Source organism: Symphalangus syndactylus, chromosome X, assembly GCF_028878055.3.
Source record: "Symphalangus syndactylus isolate Jambi chromosome X, NHGRI_mSymSyn1-v2.1_pri, whole genome shotgun sequence".
NCBI lineage: Eukaryota > Metazoa > Chordata > Mammalia > Primates > Hylobatidae > Symphalangus > Symphalangus syndactylus.
This window is the reverse complement of record NC_072447.2, coordinates 134,556,440-134,580,682: the sequence shown is the minus strand read 5'-3', so window position 1 is coordinate 134,580,682 and position 24,243 is coordinate 134,556,440. Positions and strand designations below refer to the sequence as shown.

At 35.1% G+C, this 24,243-nt stretch overlaps 1 protein-coding gene across 1 annotated transcript; it reads right to left on the bottom strand.

Moving 5' to 3' along the window:
* Positions 1 to 21,379: 21,379 nt before the first annotated feature.
* LOC129475406 (olfactory receptor 13H1-like) lies at positions 21,380 to 23,354 on the bottom strand. Its single transcript, XM_055267464.1, has 3 exons — positions 22,544 to 23,354; positions 22,339 to 22,421; positions 21,380 to 21,436 (listed from the first exon to the last, which is right to left on the bottom strand). The coding sequence occupies exons 1-3, from the start codon at positions 23,352 to 23,354 to the stop codon at positions 21,380 to 21,382; spliced, it is 951 nt and encodes a 316-aa protein (XP_055123439.1).
* Between the last annotated feature and the right edge of the window lie 889 nt (positions 23,355 to 24,243).

The following is a 24,243-nucleotide window of genomic DNA, read 5'->3' as shown; positions in this document are numbered from 1 at the left end:
TGTTTGCACAGGACTAAGAAGTTTTCCAGGATGCAGCACTTTCAGTGCTAAAACCTGGGAAATCCCAGGAAAACTAGGATGCATTGTTCTCCCTACATATTCCATTCCTACCATTCCTCAAACATGCCACATTTTATGACTTTTCTCAAATCCCTCTGACAAGAATGACAAACTACCTTTATTCTATTAAAATTCTAGCCATTCCTTTCTTTGCTCAATCTCCTCAAGATGCCCTTCTCCCGAGTCAGAATTAATATCTTTCGCCAATGTTCTCTCACAGTATTTTGTTTTTCTTTTCCCCTCTGTTAGAGCACATGCCACTTTCATCATTAAACTGTAGTTAATTCCATATAAAAGGTACATATTTATCTGCCTCTCTAGATTGTTAGTTCTTTGAGGGCAGGAACCCTGTATCATTTATCTCCTTATATGGTACAATGTTCCGTTCATAGGAGGCACTAATAAATACTTGTTTGATGGAAATTATGATGCAAAGAGAAGGATCAGGGCAATAAAGGAAAGAAACATGAGCACAGAGGGGGTACAGAGGGAGGCGGAGAGCAGAGATAAAAAGATCACATGTGTGTCCAGTTCTTTTTTCCTGCAGTGATTCCAGATCTTTTCTTTTCCCATTGATACCTCACCCAGACATTTTTCCTAATAACTATTCAAAACAACCCCAATCTACTTCCATAACTGGTTTTCATCAAATGCTCACTGATGACTTATTCCTGTTTGCTGTTTACTTGTGCTGGCAACACCAGTTATTTACTTACTATTTCCAGCCAGCCAGCATTATACAACTGTCTATTCCCTGTTTTCAGAGGCTCTTAACTGCATATATCTTCTAGCTTGTCAGTTTTCATCTACCCATGGTAAACATCCCCTACCCACACCCTCTCTAACTCTGAAACTTTAACCGGTATTAACAGGAAAGTTTGGGTTCCATCACTTCTATCACTGTTGTCAGTTCCAACCCACTTAAAACTTATTTCTGGGACATATGATAATACAATATTACACTTGCAGAGTGAAATCCTGGAGTAAAAACATTTAAGGATAGAAAATTGGGTTCTGCATTTTAATAGCTGGAACACTCTGTGTATGCTGGTCTTAATTTGGGGAATTAAGTGTGAGACATAAAGGAGCTTGAACTGAGAGATAGTTGGTTTTAGATACTTGTTGTGGCCTTGATCTATCACGTAGGTCATAGTTCCCCTCTATTGAGCTAAGCTCTTCTTCTCTTTGAGTAAATTAAATTGGACAAATGGATATTAAGCACCTGCAATGTGCATGACACTGTGCTATCTGCTATGTTCTTACAACACTCTGAGCGTACTTTTACTGGATATTAGAGCACTCTTTATTAAATTGCAGCTATTGGTTTAGAGATCCGTTTTGCCACCAGACTGAGTCAGAGACTGTGTTTTTTCATGTGTATCCAGTACTCAGTACAGTATTAAGAACAATAAGGGTGCACAATAAATGTTGGAAAGAGAAATATATAGATACTTGAAAGGAAACAGAGATAAATGAAAGACATACTTCCTGCCCTAGAAGAGGCCACCATCTAACAAGCAGAAGGGGACATGAGCTCTGAAGACAAATAACTTTTTTTTTTTTTTTTTTGAGATGGAGTCTTGCTCTGTCGCCCAGGCTGGAGTGCAGTGGCGCCATCTCCGCTCACTGCAAGCTCCGTCCCCTGGGTTCATACCATTCTCCTGCCTCAGCCTCCCGAGTAGCTGGGACTACAGGTGCCTGCCACCACTCCTGGCTATTTTTTTTTTTGTATTTTTAGTAGAGATGGGATTTCACAGTGCTCGCCAGGATGGTCTCAATCTTCTGACCTCGTGATCCGCCCGCCTCGGCCTCCCAAAGTGCTGGGATTATAGGCATGAGCCACCGCGCCCGGCCTGAAGACAAATAACTTTAATCAAGCCAGACAAATAATTCTTGCCACTCTCTGTTATGGAACCCAGTGAACAATAGAGATGCATTTTGACCAGAGGATCTTTAGTCTATTTAAATTGGAACTCAGTGGAACTTTTGGGGCTAGCTTATTTTATTTATTTAGTTATTTATTTTTAGAGACAGGGTGTCACTCTGTGCCCACAGCACAATCAGAGCTCACTGCAGCCTGGAGCTCCTGGGCTCAAGAGATCTTCCCACCTCAGCCCCCCAAGTAGCTGATATTATAAATGCACGTCACCATGCCCAGCTGCTGCTTACTTATTAATGGCTATTGCAGGTTTATCTTTAGTTCTTAATTTCCTGTTTTCTTTCAAGACAGGCTTTTATTTTGTCTTTGAATTTCGTGATTTGATGACCAGGTTTATGTTTCTGCTAACCAACATTTTTTTTCTCACCATGGAATACAGGGCTAATATTAAAAATAAAAGTAGATTTGTTGCCATTGGTGGGAGAGGAAGGGGTTAAATAAGAAGGAAGAAGCATGGTAACTAAATTTTCTGAATCCGACACTGATATGAGTATTCTGACAAGTATGAGTCAACTTTTAGAAACAACACGATGGAATATTAGACAGAGTTTTCCCAGATATTTGAGTTATGAGGAACAATGTGGTGTTTAAAAGTGTGGGCTCTGCAGACAGACCTGGGTTTGAATCTTGGCCCTGCCACTTCCATGTGGCTTTGGTCAAGACGTCTAACATTTCAGAGCTTTAGTTTTCTTATCTACAAAATAATTTCTGCTTCAGATTGATATTATGAATATTAAATGAGTTTATGTATAAAACATCATCTCTGGTATACAGTAAGCACTCAAGTTTATTTCTACTCTATTATTATTCCAGGAGCCTAAATGTGCTGTTCAAGTGACGCAGACATTGACTAGAAGTTGGACAAGATGACCTTTTAGGTTATTCCGGGCCTAATAGTCAGAGTTTATAATTCTTTGGCTAGGGGAAAAAATAAACTTTACTCACCGATGCCTCTGCTGATCAGATAACCCCAAAGCCCAGACACACTGCATACTTCTCCGACAGCAATAACTCAGCTGGCAGTTCCCAGGCAGAGATGTGGGAGAAAGTCCAATATCCGGGCAGTGCTAGGATCTACAACTTCCTGTGGTCTGCCTAGTGAAATTTGACCAGATAAGAACAGTTAATAAGAAGCTCTCCAGATAGAAAAGTTCCTTTTATCTCTGAATGTGAATATATTGATGTTAAATACCTGAATGGATGAGGTTAATTTGAATAGTCTTCTATTATTGCAACAAATATGGAAAAGTGTTCAGGAAAACTTGAAAAGTTCTTCTTCACAAATGTCACACAAACTGAAAGAAGTATCTTCTTATTCTGAGAAAACGATTTCTCCACTGCCTACTTGAGAACGGAAGCATTAGCTTTTAAGAGCTGGAACCAGAGGTACCTCAGTGTATTGCCTAAGAAGAAATAAAGTCTCATATCCTGGACCTGCTTTCTGTAACACTTTGTAAGGCATGCCACATTCCCATCAAGGCTTTATCTTAAGGTCCCCAAATATTTCCAACTGGAGTCAGTCACTTGAATAAGAAAGCAAACATTGCAATGAAAACATTTAATGGCTATAGATTCAATTGTGAAGGAGTTCTTGCCTTTTTGAATGCTCAAAGGATGGAGTCCCTGGACAATAACTTATTATTTCTCTTGCCTGCTCTACAATGATTACAGAGACTATTCAGGTAAATATTTTGATAACTAGATTGTCCTTGTGATTCTCTACTTTTTCTTTCCTTGAAACAATTTTGTAAGTGTGATCATGTGCCACCTTTTTTCCTCCACCATGGTCAATAAAATGTCAAGGGCTGTATTCATGGCTCAAACTTTTTTTTGTAGGCAAACCCAAGCTATGGGCATGATAAAGATTTAGCAAGAAAGCAGCATAGCTTAGTGTTTGAGTGAGAGTGCCACTGTCAGGCAATCAGTTGAAATCTCAGCTCTGACACTTGCTAATTGTGTGACTTCTAACTTCTCTGTAACTCAGTTTTTTCATCTGGTAGTGGATATGATTATAGTAATGCTTATGTAATAAGGTTATTGTGGGAGGATCAAATAAAACAACACACAGCAGTGCTTGATTCAAGTGTTTAAGAAAGGGTAGCTGCTACTATTAAGAAGCGGATTTTTTCAGCAAGTTCACAAGCAGGGAGGATGTAGCTGAAGTGGTAATTGTGTTTGCAAGCACTTTATGAAGTTTGAAGTAATACTGAGAATATACCATCAATCATTCTGTAGAGTTTGCATATTTTAGGATTTGAGGTATTTTTCGGGGGCTGCAGCTGTATTCCCTTAATTCCCTTAGGACCCCTTCAACTTCTTGGACTACAGCTATATCAGGGGATGCTTGGACAGTAGCAATTTAGAACAGCAAAACCCTTGGTAATTAAAGCAAAGCAAGTGAAAAATAGCTTCTAGTTATGTTACAACACGACAGACTAAGCACTGGGGTACAATATCTTGTGCCTGTCTTACTGTTTTGGTTCTGCAGCAAAAGCTTGACAGTTCCCTATTTGGCCTTTCCTTCAAATGTTATAAACCCAATGAGGTGGTTGAAATGCACTTATAATTCTTGCCATTGGGAATATGGCCTGGATAAGTTGGAGAGCAAAGTTGAAGTGTTCTATGAAGAACTCACATTCCATTCATAGTTGAAAATACATCTGAGATCTGCATCTGAAGAAAGAAGAAGAGAAACAGAAAGATACAGTGAGTTGGTATTTCATACATTTGATACTGAACTTGAAGTGCTAAGAGTATGGAATTGTTCATTTTTATTGTTGGAGTATCAGTTATCCAGTATAAAGGTGTTTGTTGAGACAGTGGAATCTAGGTCTCAAGGCACCTGCATAGATTTAAAATACAACTGTTAGGAATCCATTTTGCCTCCTTGAGATTATATTTTCTTTCTTTTTAATATTGAAGTGAAATTTACATATAGTGAAATATACATATCTTAAGTGTAAAATACACGAATTCTGAAAAATGTATACAACTATAGAACCACAACCTCAGTAAAGATATAGAACATGACTACAATTCTGAAAAGTTATCTTGTGTTTTCTCCTGGTCAATCTCTACACCCATCAACAACCACTGTTCTGTTTGCTATTCCCCCAGATTAGTTTTGCCAGTTCTTGCACTTCTTATGCATGGAAGCATACACTATGCATTTTTGTGCCTATCTTTTTTTTTTACTTAACATAACATTTTTGAGATTTATCTGTGTCATTGTATGTATTCGTTATTTATTGTTTCTTATTACTGAGTAACATTTCATTGTATGAATATGCCACAATTGGTTATTTTTTATTTGGGGCAATGTTGAATATTGTTGTTATGAGCATTTATGTGCAAATCATTTTGTGGACAAATGTTTTTAGTTCCTAGTGGGGAATATCTAGGAAACTAGCTGCTGGGTCAGAGAGTAGGCATAGACTTAAATTTTAAGAAGTTTTCAAATGTTTTCTGAAGAGGTTTGTACAATTTTACATGCACAGCTGTGACATAGGAAAGTCGAGCTCCATTTGCTCCATGTCCTTGCCAATATTTGGTGTTGTTGGTATTTTTTATTTCAGTATTCTGGTGAGTATATGGTAGAATCTAATTTTAGAAACTATTTTGAAACAACTTTAGATTTAGATAAAAATTTTAAAGATAGTACAGAGTTCTCATTCTCTTTTCATCTTAAGATCACTCCCTTCCAGCCTGGGCGACAGAGTGATAACTTGTTTCTACAAAAATTAAAAAAAAAATAGGTGGTCATGGTGGGATGAGCCTGTAGGCCTAGCTACCCAGGAGGCTGAGGTGGGAGGATGGCTTGAGCCCAGGAGTTTGAGGTTACAGTGAGCTATGATCCCACCACTGCACTCCAGCCTGGATGACAGAGCAAGACCCTATCTCAAAACAAACAAACAAACAAACAAACAAACAACCCTCCCTCCTAATGTGGTTTTACTTTGCTCTTCCCTGATGACAAATAATGCTGAGTAGAAGTGTATAGTGTCAATTCATATTTCTTCCTCTGTGGAGTATATGCTCGTCTTTGCCTATTTTTATTGGATTGTCTTTTTGTTATTGATTTTTAAGAGGTTTTACATATTCCAAATATAATATTCTGCCAAATATAAACATCGTGAATTTTTTTTCAGTCACTAATTTGTCTTTTCATTTCTTGAATGGTGTTTTTGAAGGGCATTTTAAAATTTCATAAAGTTTAGTTTATCCATGTTTAAATGATTAGTGCATTTTGTGTTCTGTCCAGGAAATCTTTGTCATTGCCAGTGTCATAAAGATGTTCTCCTATATTTTCTTCTAGAAGCTTTGTAGTTTTAGCATGTACTTTTGCTTTATGGTCTGTCTTCAATTAATTTTTGAGTATCATGTGAGGTAATAGTGAAGGTTCATTTTGGTTTTCCATATGGGTATCTTCCAGGGGTTAGCAAACTGTGGCCCATAGGCCAGATCTATCTTGCAACCAGTTTTTGTATAATTCTTGAGCTAAGAATGTTTATACATTTTTAAAGGATTATAAACACAAAAACAAAGAACATGTGACAGGGATACCATGTGACTTGCAAAGCCTAAAATATTTATTATCTGGTCCCTTATACAATAAGTTTGCCTACCCCTGCTTTATGCTATTGTTGTTACATTTATTACACCTAAATGTGATATTAATCCCATAAGACAATGTCATACTTTTTACTTTAGCAATTGCATGAATTACAAAAAAATTACAGTGAAAAGAGCAAAAAGTGTTTTGATACCTATTCAGATATGTATAATATTCAATCTTTTTATTCCATTCTGAAAATCTCAGTTTTCACCTGTCAAAATTTCCTTTCAGCATAAAGAACTCATTTCATCATTTCTTATAATGACGTTCTGCAAGTGACAAATTTTGTAGCTTCTATTTCATTTTACTTGAAATGTCACTATTTTTCTTTAATTCTTAAAGAATATTTTCACTGCATGTGGAAGTCTGGGTTAATGTTTTGCTTTATTCTTTCAGTACTTTAAAGATATTCTTCTACTCAATTTTTGCCTCTATATTTTCTGATGAGAATTAGTATAATTATTTCATATATGTATACATATACACACACACATACATATAATGTTGCTTTTCTCTTACTGCTCTTGAGATTTGGTCTTTATCCTTGGATTACAATAATTTGACTATGATTTGCCTTGGAATGGCCTTTTTCATGCTTATTTTACTTGATGATTTGGACATCTTAAATTTGTAAAATTTATGCTTTTGTTTCAATTTGGGAAATTTCAGCCACTTTATCTTCAACTATTTTTCTCTCCCGTTTTCTGTCTTTTATTATTTTGGGATTACAGTTACACTTATGTTAGACCGTTGCGTGTTCTCTAACTGGTTACTGAGGCTTTATGCATTCTTTAACCAGTGATTTTTTTTTTCTGTGTTGTTTCCATTGGTCAGTCATCAAGTTAAATTAATCTTTCCTCTGTTATCTCCATTCTGCTTTTAAGTAAGTCCAGTGTATTTAATTTCAGAGATTGTATTTTCAGTTATATAATTCCATTTAGGCTTTTTTTTCTTTGTTTCTTTTTTTTTTCTTGGCTGAGATTTTCTGTCTTTACATTCATTTCAAATATAGTCCTACGCCATTTACGATGGAGATACATTCTGACAAATGTGTTGTCAGGCATTTCCTTGTTGTGCAAACATCAGAGTGTACCTACACAAAGCTAGATGGTATAGCCTACCCCATTATATAGCTCCATTATAATCTTATGGGACCACCATCATGTATGCAGTTTGTTGTTTTCTGAAACGTCGTTATGCGATGTATGACTGTATTTTTTTTTTTTACTTCACTAAGAATAGCTAGAAAAATGCTTTAAAATACATGTCTGCCAATTCTGCCATTTGTGTCAGCTAGTGATGAGTCTTAGTTGATTTTCTTTTGTATTGAGAATGTATAACATTTTCCTGTTTCTTTATACGTTGAATGATTTTCGATTGCATCACAGACATGATAAATGTTAAATTGTAGAGGATATAAATTCTGTTACTTTTTTCTGATGAGCGTTTCTTTTGTTTTAACTGGCAATTATGTCAGTTATATTCAGACTGCAAACTCTGCTTTTTGGGTGGAAGCTTCAGTCTTATTTCATATCTTTTATATTTAACTGAGCTTCTTTAAACCTGCTGGGTAGTTCGGGGTCACCCAAACATATGGTCAGACAGAATTTAGGGATTCATTCCCTTGGTATTTTCCTTGTGGGATATTCCCTCTTTCTACAGCACTGTTGTTTCTCCAGATTCAGTTTTCTGTATCCCCAGAAGAGAAAGACTGCCTTCCCCCAATCACTACCACTCTGCCCACCTTGCTACCTACACATAGCCTTAAGCTAAAACCATGAAAATGGAAACTCATTTTGTGCAACTCCTTTCTTCCAAGTATAGCCTCTTCATCAGATTCTGTTCTTTTCTATTTCCTCCCCAGTGTCTCCAGTTGGCTATATTTTGTATTATGTCTGGAATTTGTAGCTGTTACTTGCAGGAGTGTTGGTCTAGTAAGATCTTACTCAGCTATTACCGAAAGTGAAAGTCATCTCTCTCTCTCTTTTTCCCCTAATCAGATTTGCTCGTGATTTAACCATTTAATAAATATGTTAAAAGAACACACTTTTGACTTTATTCATTTTCTGTTTTCTTGTTTATGTGTATCTGTTCTTATTTAGATTATTTCTTCCCTTCTCTTCACACTGGGTTTAATCTGCTTGTCTTTTCCTACTTTTCTACAGTTGAAATGTAGATAATTGATTTCAAACCTTTCTTCTTAAACATGAGCATTTAAAGTGATAAATATTCTTTGAGGCACTGTTTTAGCTGTATCCTACAAATTTTTGTATTGTATTTTCATTTTCATTGTTTGAAGTATTCTCCAACCTTTCTTGTGAGTTCTTCATGTGTTACTCATTAGTATGTGATTTAAATTCCAAATATGTGGGTTTTTTTGAGATGTTCTACTGCTGTTCATTTCTAATTTTATTTCCTTTGTGGCCAGAAAACATTATTTAGATTTCAATATTTGAAATTTTTAAGACATATTTTATGATGCAGTAGTGTTTTACAAATGTGAATTCAGTCAATGTGGTTAATTATGTTGTAAAAAATCTTCTTTACTTTTTTCCCATATAGGATAATTTGTATCACTTTGTCTCCAAATTTATTACCAATTTTTTCCCCCTGTTATCTGCCAGCCAGTAAATTTTCATGTTAAATATCATAGGTTGTAGTCCTAGAATTTCCATTTGGTCTTTTTTATAATTTTGATTTCTGTGTTGGTATACCCATTTGTCCACCTGTTTTGACCACCTTATCTTTTTAAAGTTCTTGAACATATTTATAATAACTTTTAAAATGTCACCTGCTAATTTAACATCTGGATTATTACAGATTCATTGTATTAACTTTTTTCTTATGATTTTATGTTTTTGAAAATTCATCTCTAGTGATATTTGGTCACATAGTGGAAACTATGGATAGTATTTTTTAGAGATTATTGATTCCTATATTTTCTTCTAAAAGTATTTTGATTTTCACGCCAGCTGACTTTTAAATTATAGGCTGATTATCTTAAACTTTTGGAGGCTTCATTTTATACTTTGTTAGTCTGGATCTGACTAGTTTTGCTTAGAGTGGATCCTTAACCTTTGGATATAGTCCTTATTCTTAAGGTATAGTCTTTCCAGAATTTTAACAGAAAGCCTAAGATATTTATAGGCTGGGTGCAGTGGCCTATGCTTGTTTAATCCCTGCACTTTGGGAGGCAAAGGCAGGAGGATCCCTTTGGTCCAGGAGTTGGAGACCAACCTGGGCAACATGGCAAAATCCCATCTCTACAAAAAATACAAAAATTAGTCAGGCATGGTGGCACTTGCCTGTGGTCCCAGCTACTCAGGAGGCTGAGGTGTGAGGATCACTTGAGCCTGGAAGTTTGAGACGGTAGTGAGCTCTGACTACACCACTGCACTCCAGACTGGGTGACAGAGCAAGACCCTGTTTCAATTAAGATATTTATCAAGGTCTCCTAAATTAATGGAATTCAACCACTAGGCTCTGTCTCCCTATGGTGAGCAAACACTGAAATATCTGTTCCAGTTTTTTTTTTTTGCCTTATTTCTGTTGCTTTCTGTAAGCTTTCTTATTGTTTTTTTCTGTACATATTTGTGTTAGGGTATTTTACATAAAAATTAGAACTCACTTCTCTGTGACACTCCCCTTTCTGGGATTTTCCTCTTCAATTTTTAGCTGCTCTGGCAAGTCCCAACCCCATTTTCTAATACCTCAAACCAATATGACTTGAGATTTCTCCTTGCATTCTAGCTACCTCACATCAAATTTCCTGGGTAGTGCCCTTAGGAGAAAACTGCATAGATATGGACCTTATTCAGTTTGGTTTCTTTCTATTAGCAGTTGAATGCAGTCTAGTTTCTGCCTGCTTTCGGGTGCTCTCCAGTACCTTCAAATACAATCATAGGTCACTTAACATTGGGGGTATATTTTGAGAAATGCATCATTAGGCGATTTTTTTGTTGTGCCAACATCATAGAGTGTACTTACACAAACCTAGATGGTATAGTCTACTACACACCTAGGCTATGTGATACTGCCTATTGTTCCTAGGCTACAAACCTGTACAGGATGTTACTGTACTGAATACTGTAGGCAATTGTAACACAATGGTAATCATATGAACATATCTAAACATACACATGGTACAGTAAAATATGGCATAAAAGTTTAAAAACGGTATATTTGTATAGGGCACTTACCATAAATGGAGCTTGTAGGACCGGAAATTGCTCTGGGTGAGTCTGTGACTGAGTGTTGAGTGAATGTGAAGGCCTAGGGTATTACTGTTTACTACTGTAGACTTTATAGACACTGTACACTTAGAGTATACTAAATTTATTTAAAATTTATTTCTTCAGTAGTAAATGAAACTTAATTTGGTGTAACTTTTTTACTTTATAAACTTTTCAAATGTTTTAGACTTTTTGACTCATAAGACAGCTTAAAATACAAACACATTGTGCAACAGTACAAAATATTTTCTTTATATTTTTATTTTATGAGTTTTTTCTACCTAATTTTTAAAAAAACTCTTTAAACTTTGTTGTTAAAAAAATAAGATACAAACAAACACACATTAGCTTAGGCCTATACAGGGTTAGGAACATCAATACCACCATCTTCACTTCCACATCTTGTCCCGCTGGACCACTGGAAGGTCTTCAGAGGCAATACCATGCATGAAGTTGTCATGTCTTATGAAAATAATGTCTTCTGGAATACCTCCTGAAGTATCTGCCTGAGGCTGTTTTACAGTTAACTTACAAAGATAAATAGGAGTACACTGTAAAATAATGATAATTAAGCATAGCATAGTAAATACATAAATCAGTAACGGTCATTTATTATTATTAACAAGTATTATGTACTACAAATAATTGTATGTGCTTGACTTTTATGACTGTTAGTGCAGAAGGTTTGTTTATACCTCACCATGACTATGTGAGTAATCTGTTGCACTACATCATGACAGCTCTGATATCACTGACATTTTTCAGTGTCACTATAATCTTATAGGACAACGATTATATATTCAGTCAGGTTGACCGAAACATTGGTATGCAGCACTTGACTGTAGCTCATTTTTAATATTTTGTACAGAGTTTTGTAAATCTGTGAGATGATTGCCCAAAACAAGCCACTCTGCCATTGCCAGACCTCAAATTGGTTCTCTTTTAAAAAAACATTCGAAAGAGAAAAAAATAAACTTTTCATGACACATCTCACAGAATAAAATGTGCAGATGTGTTTACAAGCAAAAATAGAAGATGTCAAAGTTATCTGCAGCTCCCCGCATATTATATAACTACCTCAGGATGGGGGACAGCCATGTAATCTCACTTAGCCTCTCAGTAATCTGTTAACAAAACGCAATATGATGTTTATGCCTATTTTACTTCATAGGAAGTGCTAGTTTATCTGGTCAATTGTCTGTTCTTGGCTTAATGGCAGCATTTGAGAGATCTGATCACTCTTCTTCATACCCTTTGTTTTTCAGAACAATACACTCTCCTGATTTACCTACGAGCTAACTAGCCCCTCCATTTCAGTATTCTTTTAAGGTTGTTTTTTTCTCCATAACCTCCTAAGATTGGAATTCCTTAGGCCTCAGTTCTTGGACTTTTTGTCTTTTCTAGCTACTTATCCCTTAGTGACCTCATCCAGTCCTCTGGCTTTAAATATACTCTGTATGTTGACAATTTTCATATTCATATTTCCAATTCACATCTCTCCCCTGAAATGCAGACTCAAATAATCAAATTCTTAACTGATATTGCTTCTTTTTTGGTTTAATGGATATCTCAAGATTAACGTGAAAAATTTAACTCTCACTCTCTCTTCGTACCTCCTCTCTCCAAAATATTTTCTGATAGCCCCATCTTCATTATGTCCATTCTCTATTCCAGTTATTTAGAACCCAAACATTTGAGTCATCTTTGACTCTTTTTTTCACAACTCTGATCCAATCCATCATTAAATCTTAGTGACTCTTCCTTCAAATTATTTTCAAAATCCTGTCACTTCCCACCACTTTTTATTACCACCTTGTTCTAGGCCACCATCAACTTCCACTTAAGCTGTTGAAATATTCTTCTAAGTAGTCTCTATGCTTCTGCCCTTTACCCATTAAAGTTGATTCTTCACACAATAGTCAGAGTAACCCTTTTAAAATGTAAGTTGAATCAGGATACTCCACTTCTCAAATACCTTTAAAAACCTACCATTTCCTTCAAAGTAAAAGTTAAAGTCTTTGAGAAGAACCTCCAAAATGGTGACGTAAGTAACTCCAAAAATCTCCTTCTTTATAAAAGTAATAGAAACACTGACAACAGTTGTCAAAGCAAATTTTTTTTAGAACTCTGGAAATTAATCAAAAATTTACAATAATCTAAGAAGCACTTATTCAAGAAAGAAAACATTATCTTTATGAGAAGTGGCCTTCGTGGTGTTTTAATTTGCCCAAATCCCATTTGTTCTCCCTAAATCCATGATAGCTTTGAAAATCAACAGCCTCACAATGATAGCAGCCATGAAAACCAGAAGCTTAGCCACCATGGGAGAGGGTATAACAGGTTTGAATTTTCCCCCAAACCACATCCCCACAGAATTGCCACGATTTGACTTGTCTAATAGATTGTTGAAAAGCACATTCTCTGGGGTTCTTTTTATTTGAGCTGACTAATAAGTCACTGCGTAAATAACCCTTTTCCCAGGATATTTGCCAAAAGAATCAGTGGAAGCTGTTTAACAGGGCAGCTACTTGAGGTGTTGTTACCAGTTGATACTAACAAAAGACTGACTAAAATACTTAAAAAGAAAAACAGGTGGACGAGATGGCCATAAAGAGCTTTGAAAAGTTTTAGCACACTCATAGGATCTAGAAAGCCACACATAGATACATGTAGACTATGTGAATGTCCAGGAAAGCCCTGAGAAGATCCTATTTCTTGCCTGTGATTCACTTTGAAGCTCTGTGCGAGCAGGGTATAAAGGTTAAGCCGGAATTGTAAACTGCCTGAGAGAGCATTGAATGTGTGCCACAATATACAAACAGAGCTCCTCTGTCACGGCTAGGAGACTTATTAGTTCAAGACATTTAATTAAATCTCTGTCCAATCATTAACTGACTACTAAGCTAATGAAGCAGACAATTCAGTAGTTGAACAGCACAAATAATACAGACTTTAAATAATCCATGAAAGTCACTAACAATAAAATAGCTACAAGAACAAAAGCAATAGACAGCAATAACAAATCCTGGTGAATGAGAGGAATTTGAATTCCAGAGTTTTACATTATATCACTTAAAATGTACATATTTCAACAAAAAATTATGAGCCCCCCCAAAATAAGAAAGTGTGTTCTATACACACAAATGAAAGCAATCAACAGGAAATGTTTCAAAGGAGGCCCGGATGTTAGACTTACCAGATAATACTACAAATTAGCTATTGCAAATATGTTCAAAGAAATTTTAAAAAAGTCTAAAGAATTAAGAAAAATGTAAGAACAATATCTCGCCCAATAGCCAATATTAATAACAAGATAGAAAATTTAAAAATAACCATATAGGGGTTTTGGAGTTGAAAATAGAATAACTAAAATAGAAAATTTATCAGAGAGACTCAATAGCACATTTGAGAAAGCAGGTGACAGAATAAATGAACTTGAATATATGCTAATTGAGAGTATACTGTCTGAGAAACAGGAAGAAATAACAAAAAAAAATGAACAGAAACTCAGAGACCTGTGAGACATCATCAGGCATACCAATATATGCATAATGGAAGTTCCAGAAGAAGAGTTAAAAGGAAAAAATATATTTAAAGAAATAATGGCTGAAAACTCTCCAGATAAGACCAAATACATTAATCTATACATCTAACAAGCTCAACATTTCCTAAGTAGGATAAATTCAAAGAGATCCACACCTAGATAAATCATAATCAACATGTCAAAAGCCAAAGCAAAGAGAGAATTTTAATAGCAGCAAGAGGAAGAGTGACTCATCATGTACAAAAGTTTCTCAGTAAGATTAACAAGTGAATTCCCATCAGAAATCATGTAGCCCAGAAGGCAGCAGATTAACATATTTAAAATATACAGAAGAGATGCTGTCAATGAAGAATTCTATATCTAGCAAAGCTATCCTTTGCTAGATGGAAAATGAAGGAGAAAATAAAAAATTTTCCAGATAATCAGAAACTGACAGAATTTGTTGCCAGCAACCCTGACTTACAAGAAATGTTAAAGGGTGTCTTTCATGCTGAAATAAAAGAACACTAGACAGTAACTCAAATCCATGTGAAGAGATAAAAATCACTGTTAAAATGACTACATAAGTAAATATAGAATAAAAATGTATAAATGATTTTTTAACTACTTTCTTCTCTTTCCTGATTTAAAAGACAATTTCCTAAAGAAATCATTACAAATCTGTGTTAATGGGTTTATAAAATCCATCTGACATCATTATAAAAAAGGAATGAGGAAGAAACTGAGTAATATAAGAGCTAAGTTTATACATAACTATTGGAATTTAAGTGTTACTTATCCAAAGTAGATTGTGATATGTTAAGATGTTAATTGTAATCTCTAATGCAACCACTGAGTATATAGCTCAAAAACATTGTAAAATAAACAATAATGAAATTAAAATGAAATACTGGAAAATTTCTCTCTAACACAAAAGAAAACAGTAATGGAGAAATACAGGAAAAAGTGAGATATGAAGCATACAGAAAAGAAAGGACAAAATGGCATATTTAAATCCTATCATTAATAATTACATAAAAGGACAGAAATTGACCAAAGGGATTAAAAAATATTAAAACATGATCAAACTATATACTATCTGCAAGAAACTCACTTTAGATTCACGCACCCAAATAGATTGAGAATAAAAGTTTGGAAAAATATATAGTATGTAGAAAGTACCCACAACAGAGCTGGTGGAACTAAACTAATATTAGATGAAATAGACTTTAAGATAAACATTTTTATTATAGACAAACACACAGCTGACATCAACTTAGTGGTGAAAGACTGAAGACTTTCCCTCTAGATCAAGAAGACCAGCATTTCTACTTTTGCCACTTTTTTTTGACATTGTACTACAATTTTTGCCAGAGCAATTAGGCAAGAAAAAGAAATAAAGCATCCAGATTGGAAAGGAAGAAGTACAATTATGTATATTCACAGATGTCATGATCCTGTATATAGAATATCATAAAGAGTCCACAGAAACTATTAGAATTAATAAATTCAACAAGGTTGTGGGATACAAGATCAATATACATAATCAGTGTTATTTCTATACACTAGCAATAAACAACCAGAAAATGAAACTAAGAAAACAATTTCATTTATAATCGTGTCAAAAAGGATAAAATACTTAGGAATAAAATTAACACATGAAGTGAAAGATACATACAATGAAAACTGCAAAAAATTGTTGAAAGAAAGTAAAGAAGACCTAAGTAAATGGAAAAACTTTCCATTTTCATGGCTTAGAAGACTTAATATTGTTAAGATAGCAATACTTACCAAATTGATCCCCAGACTCAACACAGTCTCTATTTCCCTGCTGGAATTTTACAGAACCCATAACATTCATATAGAAATGCAAGAAACCAAAAATTCATATAAAATGCAAGGGATCTAAAGCTGCCAAAACTATCTTGAAAAATAAGAATAAAGTTGGAGGAGTCACAATCCCCTACTCCAAAACTTAGTAAAAGAATACGGTAATCACAGCTGTGTGGTACTGGCCTAAAGACAGACATATTAGTGAGTGAAGTAGAGTTGAATATCCAAAAATAAATATGCACATATGGTATGACAAGGTGCCAAAACAAGTAGATGGGGGAAATAATAGTTTTTCAACAAATGATACTGGGAGAACTGCATCATTCCCTCATGCAAGGGGATGAGGTTTGAATCTTACCTCACATCATATACACAAGTTAATTCAAAATGGATCAAAGACCTAACTGTAAGAGCTAAAATTTTGTAACTCTTAAAAGAAAATATAGAGATAAATATTTGTGACATCAGACTAGGCAATGGTTTTTAGATATGACAACGTAATTATAAGCCACAAAAGGAAGTGGTAGACAAACTGGACATCATCAAATTTAAAAACTTTGTGCTTCAAAAGACATTACCAAAAAATTGAAAAGACAACCCATGAAGTGGAACAAAATGTTTGCAAATAATATATCCCATAAGGAATTTATATTTGGAGGATGTAAATAGCTCTTACAACTCAATAATAAAAAGAAAAATAACCCAATTAAACATGGGCAAATGATATGCAAAGACATTTCTCCAAAAAGATGTACAAATGGCAAATAAGCACATGAAAATATATGCAACTCCATTAGTGTTAGGAAAATGCTCATCAAAACTACGAGATACCATTTTTCACTCACTAAGATGGCTCTAATAAACTTGACAAACAATAATAAACATTGGCTAGGATGTGAAGAAATTGGAAACTTCATATATTGCTGTGGCGTGAATTCCTCTATTTTTCTAGTTTTGCAAACACATCTGTATTTATATCCTAAAGCTTATTATATCTGAAAAATAGACAAATAATATTTATAACATGGTTGCACATCTTTATGACTGCTCTAAATGTCACTAAACTGTACAGTTTAAAATGCTGAATTTTATTGTATGTGAATTATATCTCAATGAAGCTTTTTTTTTTAAAAATAAAACAAAGTAAAATCCTTACAATGGTCTAGAAGTAACTGCACGGTGTACACTACAATGGTCTAGAAGTACCTGAACAATCTGGTCCCATTCCTCTCTCAGCTCATCTGATGCTTTCTTCTATTTTGCTCCCTCCTCTCCAATCACACTGGCTTCCCTGGTGTTCTTCAAATACATTTCTCATTCTTTTGTCTTAGTGCCTTTGCCTGGAATATTATTTTCCTACATATTCACATGTGTAAGAAATTTTAAATTATCCGAATTAAACTGGAAGCTCCTAACCTATTTCTCCTTATATATCTTACCATTGCTTTTATTTTAAAAAATACTATATGGTTTATATTTATAGTTTAAGTCCCTTTCTCAACAAAATACCACTTCATTAGTCTGGAGACATTTTTATTTGTTGAGGTATTCCCAAAGCCAAGAACAGTGCTTGGCACACATAGTGGCTTCTGTTTCTGTCTCTGTGTACTATGTGAGTGCATGTGTTCATGCACACATGTTATTTGTGTGTTTGTGTTTAGTTGTTATTTTTGTTGAATGGATGAATGAAGGAATGGATGACATACCACCTACCCACCCCCTTGCTCACATAACTTACACTTACTTGTCTTCTTCCTGTTCCTTAAACATGTTCAGTTCTTTCTTTCTTTCAGGCCTTTACATTTTTTCCCCCTTCATTCTAGTGTACTCATCTCCTCACTCTTCAATGTTTGTACTAAGCATTTAATGTGAATCCTTCAGTCTCAGTTTAAATATAATTTCTTTTGAGAGCTCTTACCTGAAAATTCTATCAAAAAGAAGTCTCACTCAATGCTCTTTGCTCCAGCTTTGTTTGTTTCCTTCAGAGTACTTCTTATGCTCTTAAATTGTTTTGCTTATAAATGTGATAGCCTGCTTAATGTCTGTATTTTAAAACATTTAGTCCCTACTAACAAATAGCAAGAAATTTGTCTTTTTTCCTGTAGATCCCCAGTGCTAGCAAATCACCTAACACATAGAATATATTCAATAAATATTGGTTGAATAAGTGAAGAAAGGTGCAAAAAGAGGCAAAGTGTGAAACATCCTTCAACACTTACATCCTGACACACACACATGCCTGTGTATGCTCTCCATAATTTCCTGTATGAGCTTTAGTCAAGAAAAGTGTGATAACCTTGCTACACATAAAATAAATTAGGCCTTTCAATATAAGGGCATCTCTGGTACTAGAGTTATATAACACTAATGATGATGATAAGCACAGCCATTATGGAAAACAGTATAAAGATTCCTTAGAAAACTAGAAATGGAATTACTGTATGAGCCAGCAATCTCACTTCTCGGTATATACCGGAAGGGAATGAAATTACCACCTCATAAAGATATCCACACTCCCATGTTTTTTTGAAACAATATTCATAACAGCCAAAGTATGGAATCAACCTAAGTGTACATCAAAATATGAATGGATAAATAAAATGTGTCACAGATACACAATGGAATACTATTTAGCCATAAAAAGAACAAAATTCTGTAATTCACAACAACATGGATGAGTTTAGAGGGCATTATGCAAAATGGAAAAAGCCAGGCACGGAAGAATAAATACCACATGTCCTCACTCACATGTGAATGCAAAAAAGTTGATCTCATAGGAGTAGACACTAGAATTGTGGTTACTAGAGATGGGGAAAAATTTGAGGAAGAGAGGATAGCCAAAGTTTGGTCAACAGGTACAAAGGTACAGCTAGATAAGAGGAATAAGTTCTAGTGTTCTGTAGCACTAAAGAGGGACTGAAATCAACAATATTTATTGTATATTTTCAAATAGCTAGAAGAGCAGATTTTGAATGTTTCCAACACAAAGAAATGATAAATGTTTCAAGTGATGAATATGTAAATTAATCTTATTTGATTATCACATACTCACTGTATCCCATAAATATATACAATTATTATATGTCAATTAAAAATACTAAAAATGGGAAGGGAATAGTAAAAATAATAAAGCATTTTAAGGTACTTACTGTTTGCTAAGTACTGTACTAAGTGTTTTACACTGTTTATCTTATGCTCATAAGCAACACTATGAAGTAGAGGTTATTATATTCTATACTACATAGCTGACAATGAGGGTTTCAGAGAGGTTAAAAAATATTGCCCAAGTTCAGGTCTTTCTGACAATAAAGGCTGTGTGTATATGTCCATGTATATATGTGGACAAGCAGATATGGGCATACAGGGCCATGACTCAAACGCATTAGTGAAAAACTTTATTTGATGATTATTTTAATTGAGCCAATGACAACAAAAAAATTGCAGGAACAAATGAGCACTTTTCTATGTACTCCTTTCTATGTGATGAAAATGGTACATTGACTAGTTCTGCTTTCATGACTTGTTAAAACCAAAGGACCATTCTGTAGGTAATTCATTTTATTTTCTTACTACTTAGTACTGGCATTGTTGACAAATTCACTAAAAGTTCAATGATTTCTTCTTAATTTTTTTCAAATTTTAAAATTTATTTCTGTGAAATACTTCCTGGAAACGTTGTGGTTATGGTGCTCAAGTGCATTTTGTTTGCTCTGCTGCTGCCAGTACACAGCACGAAGCTCTTTTCTCAGCGATGTTGATTTTTTAAGGGGTCAGTTCAACCTTCTAAGATGTTGTTTTGTGATTTTGGCACACCTTATGAGGAGATGGTGTGCAGAGACGCAGAGTTGCCCATTATCAGCTACGAGTCATAACTGCTGTTTGGCAGAGATAAGAAATTTAAACAAATTTCCCAAGGCTTAGGGTAGTTCTAAAGTATTGCTTATTTATTATGACTCAGACTTGTTTATTTCATAATACAAGGAAGATTTGGAGAAGGCAAATTTCACAGTAAAGTTTTAATATAAAGGCACCTAACACATGCAACTATAACTGAACAGTTGTTCTTATAATTTCTTACATTTTCTACTCATCCAGAGTCTTGACTTCATGTTAGAAACCTTCCTGCAGCTTGTTCTCCACTTCCAGATGTAACACATTTCTCTCTGGAGAGAGTCTTGTCTAACTTTTCCTTGAGGTAATCAAAAGGAAAGAAATTAGTTTACCTGTCTAATTTTCTCTCACAGCTAAAAAGGTCCCTACCTCTCCCCAATAAATTTCTCTCTGTCAGCACAAGGCACATCTCATTTCTTGTTCTTCTCTACCTCCTCTTAGTTCCTAATGAAAATGATCAAACTCTAATAAGTATTAGGCTTGCAGTTTTCCTCCCTTTTTCCCCTTTCCATCTGAGAAATCATATTTGTTTCCATCCTCTAGTATTTGACTTCATCTGCTCACTGTGCCTTCTTGTTAGTTAATAGTACCTTCCTTCTAGTTTCAGGGTTGCGTTAGGTTAGATGAGAAGGATTAGAAAACATCAGAAATTAAACTTACATGAGAATTTGTTCAGGATTAAATTGATAATGTTACGACAAAATTTGTATAACACCATAGATTCCTTTTCCAAAGGGTTCTTTATTGGGGTTCCCATGCTTTTCTCATTTTCATTTGCACTTACGATAGTCTTCAGTCAGCTTCTGTTGTTGACGGATAAAGTATTAATTCCAGGAGTGCTTACCAGAGTGAAATAGAATAGATCCAACTTTGGGTGTACCTGCCAGGATGTATCCAGAAGCAATGGTGGAGTCAATTAGATTGAAACAAGTTTGGAAGCTTTTATTAGTCATACATTACTGAGTTTAGTATTTTCTTTTTTCCAAAGTTGGGCTGACTCACTGACATTTTGACCCAACCTCAAAGATAATAAGATAATAAACACAAATTTTCAGTCTGTCATATTGTCATGGAATATTTTTAAATGATACAGTCATTATTGGTATAGACATAGGCAAATGACCACTCATACAGTGGGTGTGGATTTTAAAGGGCAAATTGACAGGTATTTTTTTGGTTGACACATATTCAATGTCCACCATATGCTAGACATTGTGATAGAAATGTGACTTGTATTATCACATTTAATTTTCAAAATCACTTTTGTGAGGTAGGCACTCTTATAATCACCATTTTACAGATGAGAAAACTGAGGTGTAAAGATTGAAAGTGATGAGCTGAATCTGAAATAATTGTGCATAGCAGACTTAAATACATGCATACCTGAACCCCAAACTGATGCAAGCCTCATTGAGTGTTGGAATTATAGGTGATTTTCAAATTTATTCTCTACCCTTTAATCTACTTTTAAATAATATTATAATTTTAACATACTGTATATATTTGCTTTTTAAAAGACATTCCTCCTGAGTTAAATTTGCTGTGTTTGTAAGGTCAACACCTTTAGATCACCTTTGGAAGTTGGAAGGAATAGTGCACACTCATAGAGAAAATGTAGCTCTATCTACTGATCAAGACATGTAATTGCATTTTCCATAATGTCTATCAGTTCTAGTTCTCAGTAGGTTCACAGTCTTGAAGGCCTCCTTGCTTTAGCAGAGGACCTTCTATGCAGACATTTATATAGTAGTTAAGTAACTTTTTTCTCTCTACTCACCTCCATCACTTCAAAGTGTGGGTTATGACACATTTTACACCAAAAGCATTGAGATAAGAATTGTAGATTTTGCAACTTTGCTCTTTTTCACCTAAAAAAGGGAATCTCCTCATATTATTATTATATTATAATATAATATTTCCAATTTAGTAAAATAAGATCAAATGCTCAGGATTAAAATGTACTAATTATTATTTTATTTTAAAACTCTCCTTCAAGGCTGCCCTGTGTACTACTTAAATGGTGGTACTATAAAAGTTTAACATTTTTTTTCTCAGTGGAAAGATTTTACATGCCTGTTGGAAATAGAGAAAACACTTTAATTATCTTATAAAATGTTGTTTAGTATTTCTACCTTGTTATTTTTACAAGTCAATATTAAACTGTTGGTTAGATGAGCCTCCATGCGATATTCACATTCTTTTAGGACTCTTTCTTCCTAATTATTTTTCTTAGAGCATTTCTCACATCCTTGTCTCTCAAGGTGTAAATGAGGGGGTTCAACATAGGGGTCACAACACCATAAAATACAGAGATGCTATCATTTTGATGTTGCTTCTCTGGCACGTGTATACCTATGTAACAAAACTACACGTTCTGCACATGTACCCCAGAACTTAAAGTATAATAAAAAATACTTTCAAAAAAAATACCGAGATGACTTTACCCTCATCTTGGGATTCCCTTGACTGAGGTTTCAAGTACATGTAGGTGGCTGTCCCATAAAATATGATGATCACAGTCAGATGGGATCCACAGGTGGAGAAAGCTTTGAGTCTGGCCTCTGCAGAGTTGATCCTCAGCACAGCAACCACAATGTGAGCATAGGAGAAGAGGATGAAGGTGAAGGGCAGGGGCAAGGTGAACATGCCGATGACTAGACCGAGGATGAGGCTGCCTGGGATGTCCGAGCAGACAAGCTTCAACAACTCCTGCACCTTACAGGTAAAATGGTTGATGACATTGTGTCCGCAAAAATGGGCAGGAATTGCAATGACTGGTATTAATGACATAAGGAAGGCACTGGCCCAGGTCACCATGACCAACTGTATGCAGACCTTATTGTTCATAATGATGATGTAGCGCAGGGGATTGGAGATCACAACAAATCTCTCATAAGCCATGACAGCAAGGAGAAGACACCCTGTCATCCCCAGAAAAAAAGCACTGGTCATCTGGGCATAACAGCTATTATAGGAAATGGTGGGGTAGTCTCTTAAGCCACTGAACAACAAAAAAGGTACTGAATTGCTGGAGTAGCAGATATCAAGGAAGGACAGGTCGCTCAGGAAAAAATACATAGGAGTGTGAAGCCGCCCATCAACTCTAACCACAACAATAATGAGACTGTTACCAACAAATGTGATCAGGTGGACCACTACCATGGTGCAATAAAAGGCAATCTGAAATTTTGGATGGTTGGGCAAACCCACCAGGATGAACTCTGTCACTTCACTGCCATTATCAATAACCAGAATATCCATTTTGTTCTATCTGCAGAGAAAGAAGAAGGAATTCAATTCATTTTAATTTGAGAGGTAATTATTTAGTATTTGCTATATCCTCAATCTCTATATTGGGTGCTATTAGGAAGAGATGTCTACAAAACAAGTAATGTCATTTGGATCTTTATGTTTTAATTTGGGAGATAAAACATTCATATACAGCATAAGATTAATTTGCTAAGTAGCACAATCCATTGTGAGTCTTAATTTCTTCATCTTTAAAATGAGGGAGGTTGGACTTTACTTTTGAACACTCCTCTTAAAGAAAATGTGCTATCTTATTGTTCAGATGTAATCAGATTCCCGAATCACAGAATTGCTAATTATCCTTTCCCACTATGGATATTTGTCTTTAGCTGATTCACATCCATGACATAAAATGTGTGCCCAGTTCACTCTCACTTCTTCCTTACCCTGAATACTCAATCAATCACCAAGTCCGATTGGCTCTTCCTCCTACGTATATTTCAAATCTACCTATAATGCTTATGTAGTCAGAGCCACCATTATCTCTTATCTGTACTAATACATGAGTTGCCTAATAGGTTTCCCTACTTCCATTCGTGCCTCTCTCTATAGTCTTCCACAGAGCAGCCAGAATCAACTTTAACAAATAAACACAATTACGACCATATCCTGTCTATGCTTAAAACCTACTTGAGGGCTTCTAATTGTACTTAGAATAAAATCTAACTTATTACCAAAACCTACAAGACTCTAAGTGATCTGACCCCAACCTTATCTTGCACTGTCTTTTCTTGGGCTCATAGTGTTCCAGCCATACTGTCTGTATGAGGCACTCCAAGCTTGTTCACATTTCAGGACTTTTGCACATTGTGTTCTCTGTGCCGGAAATATTCTTCCTACT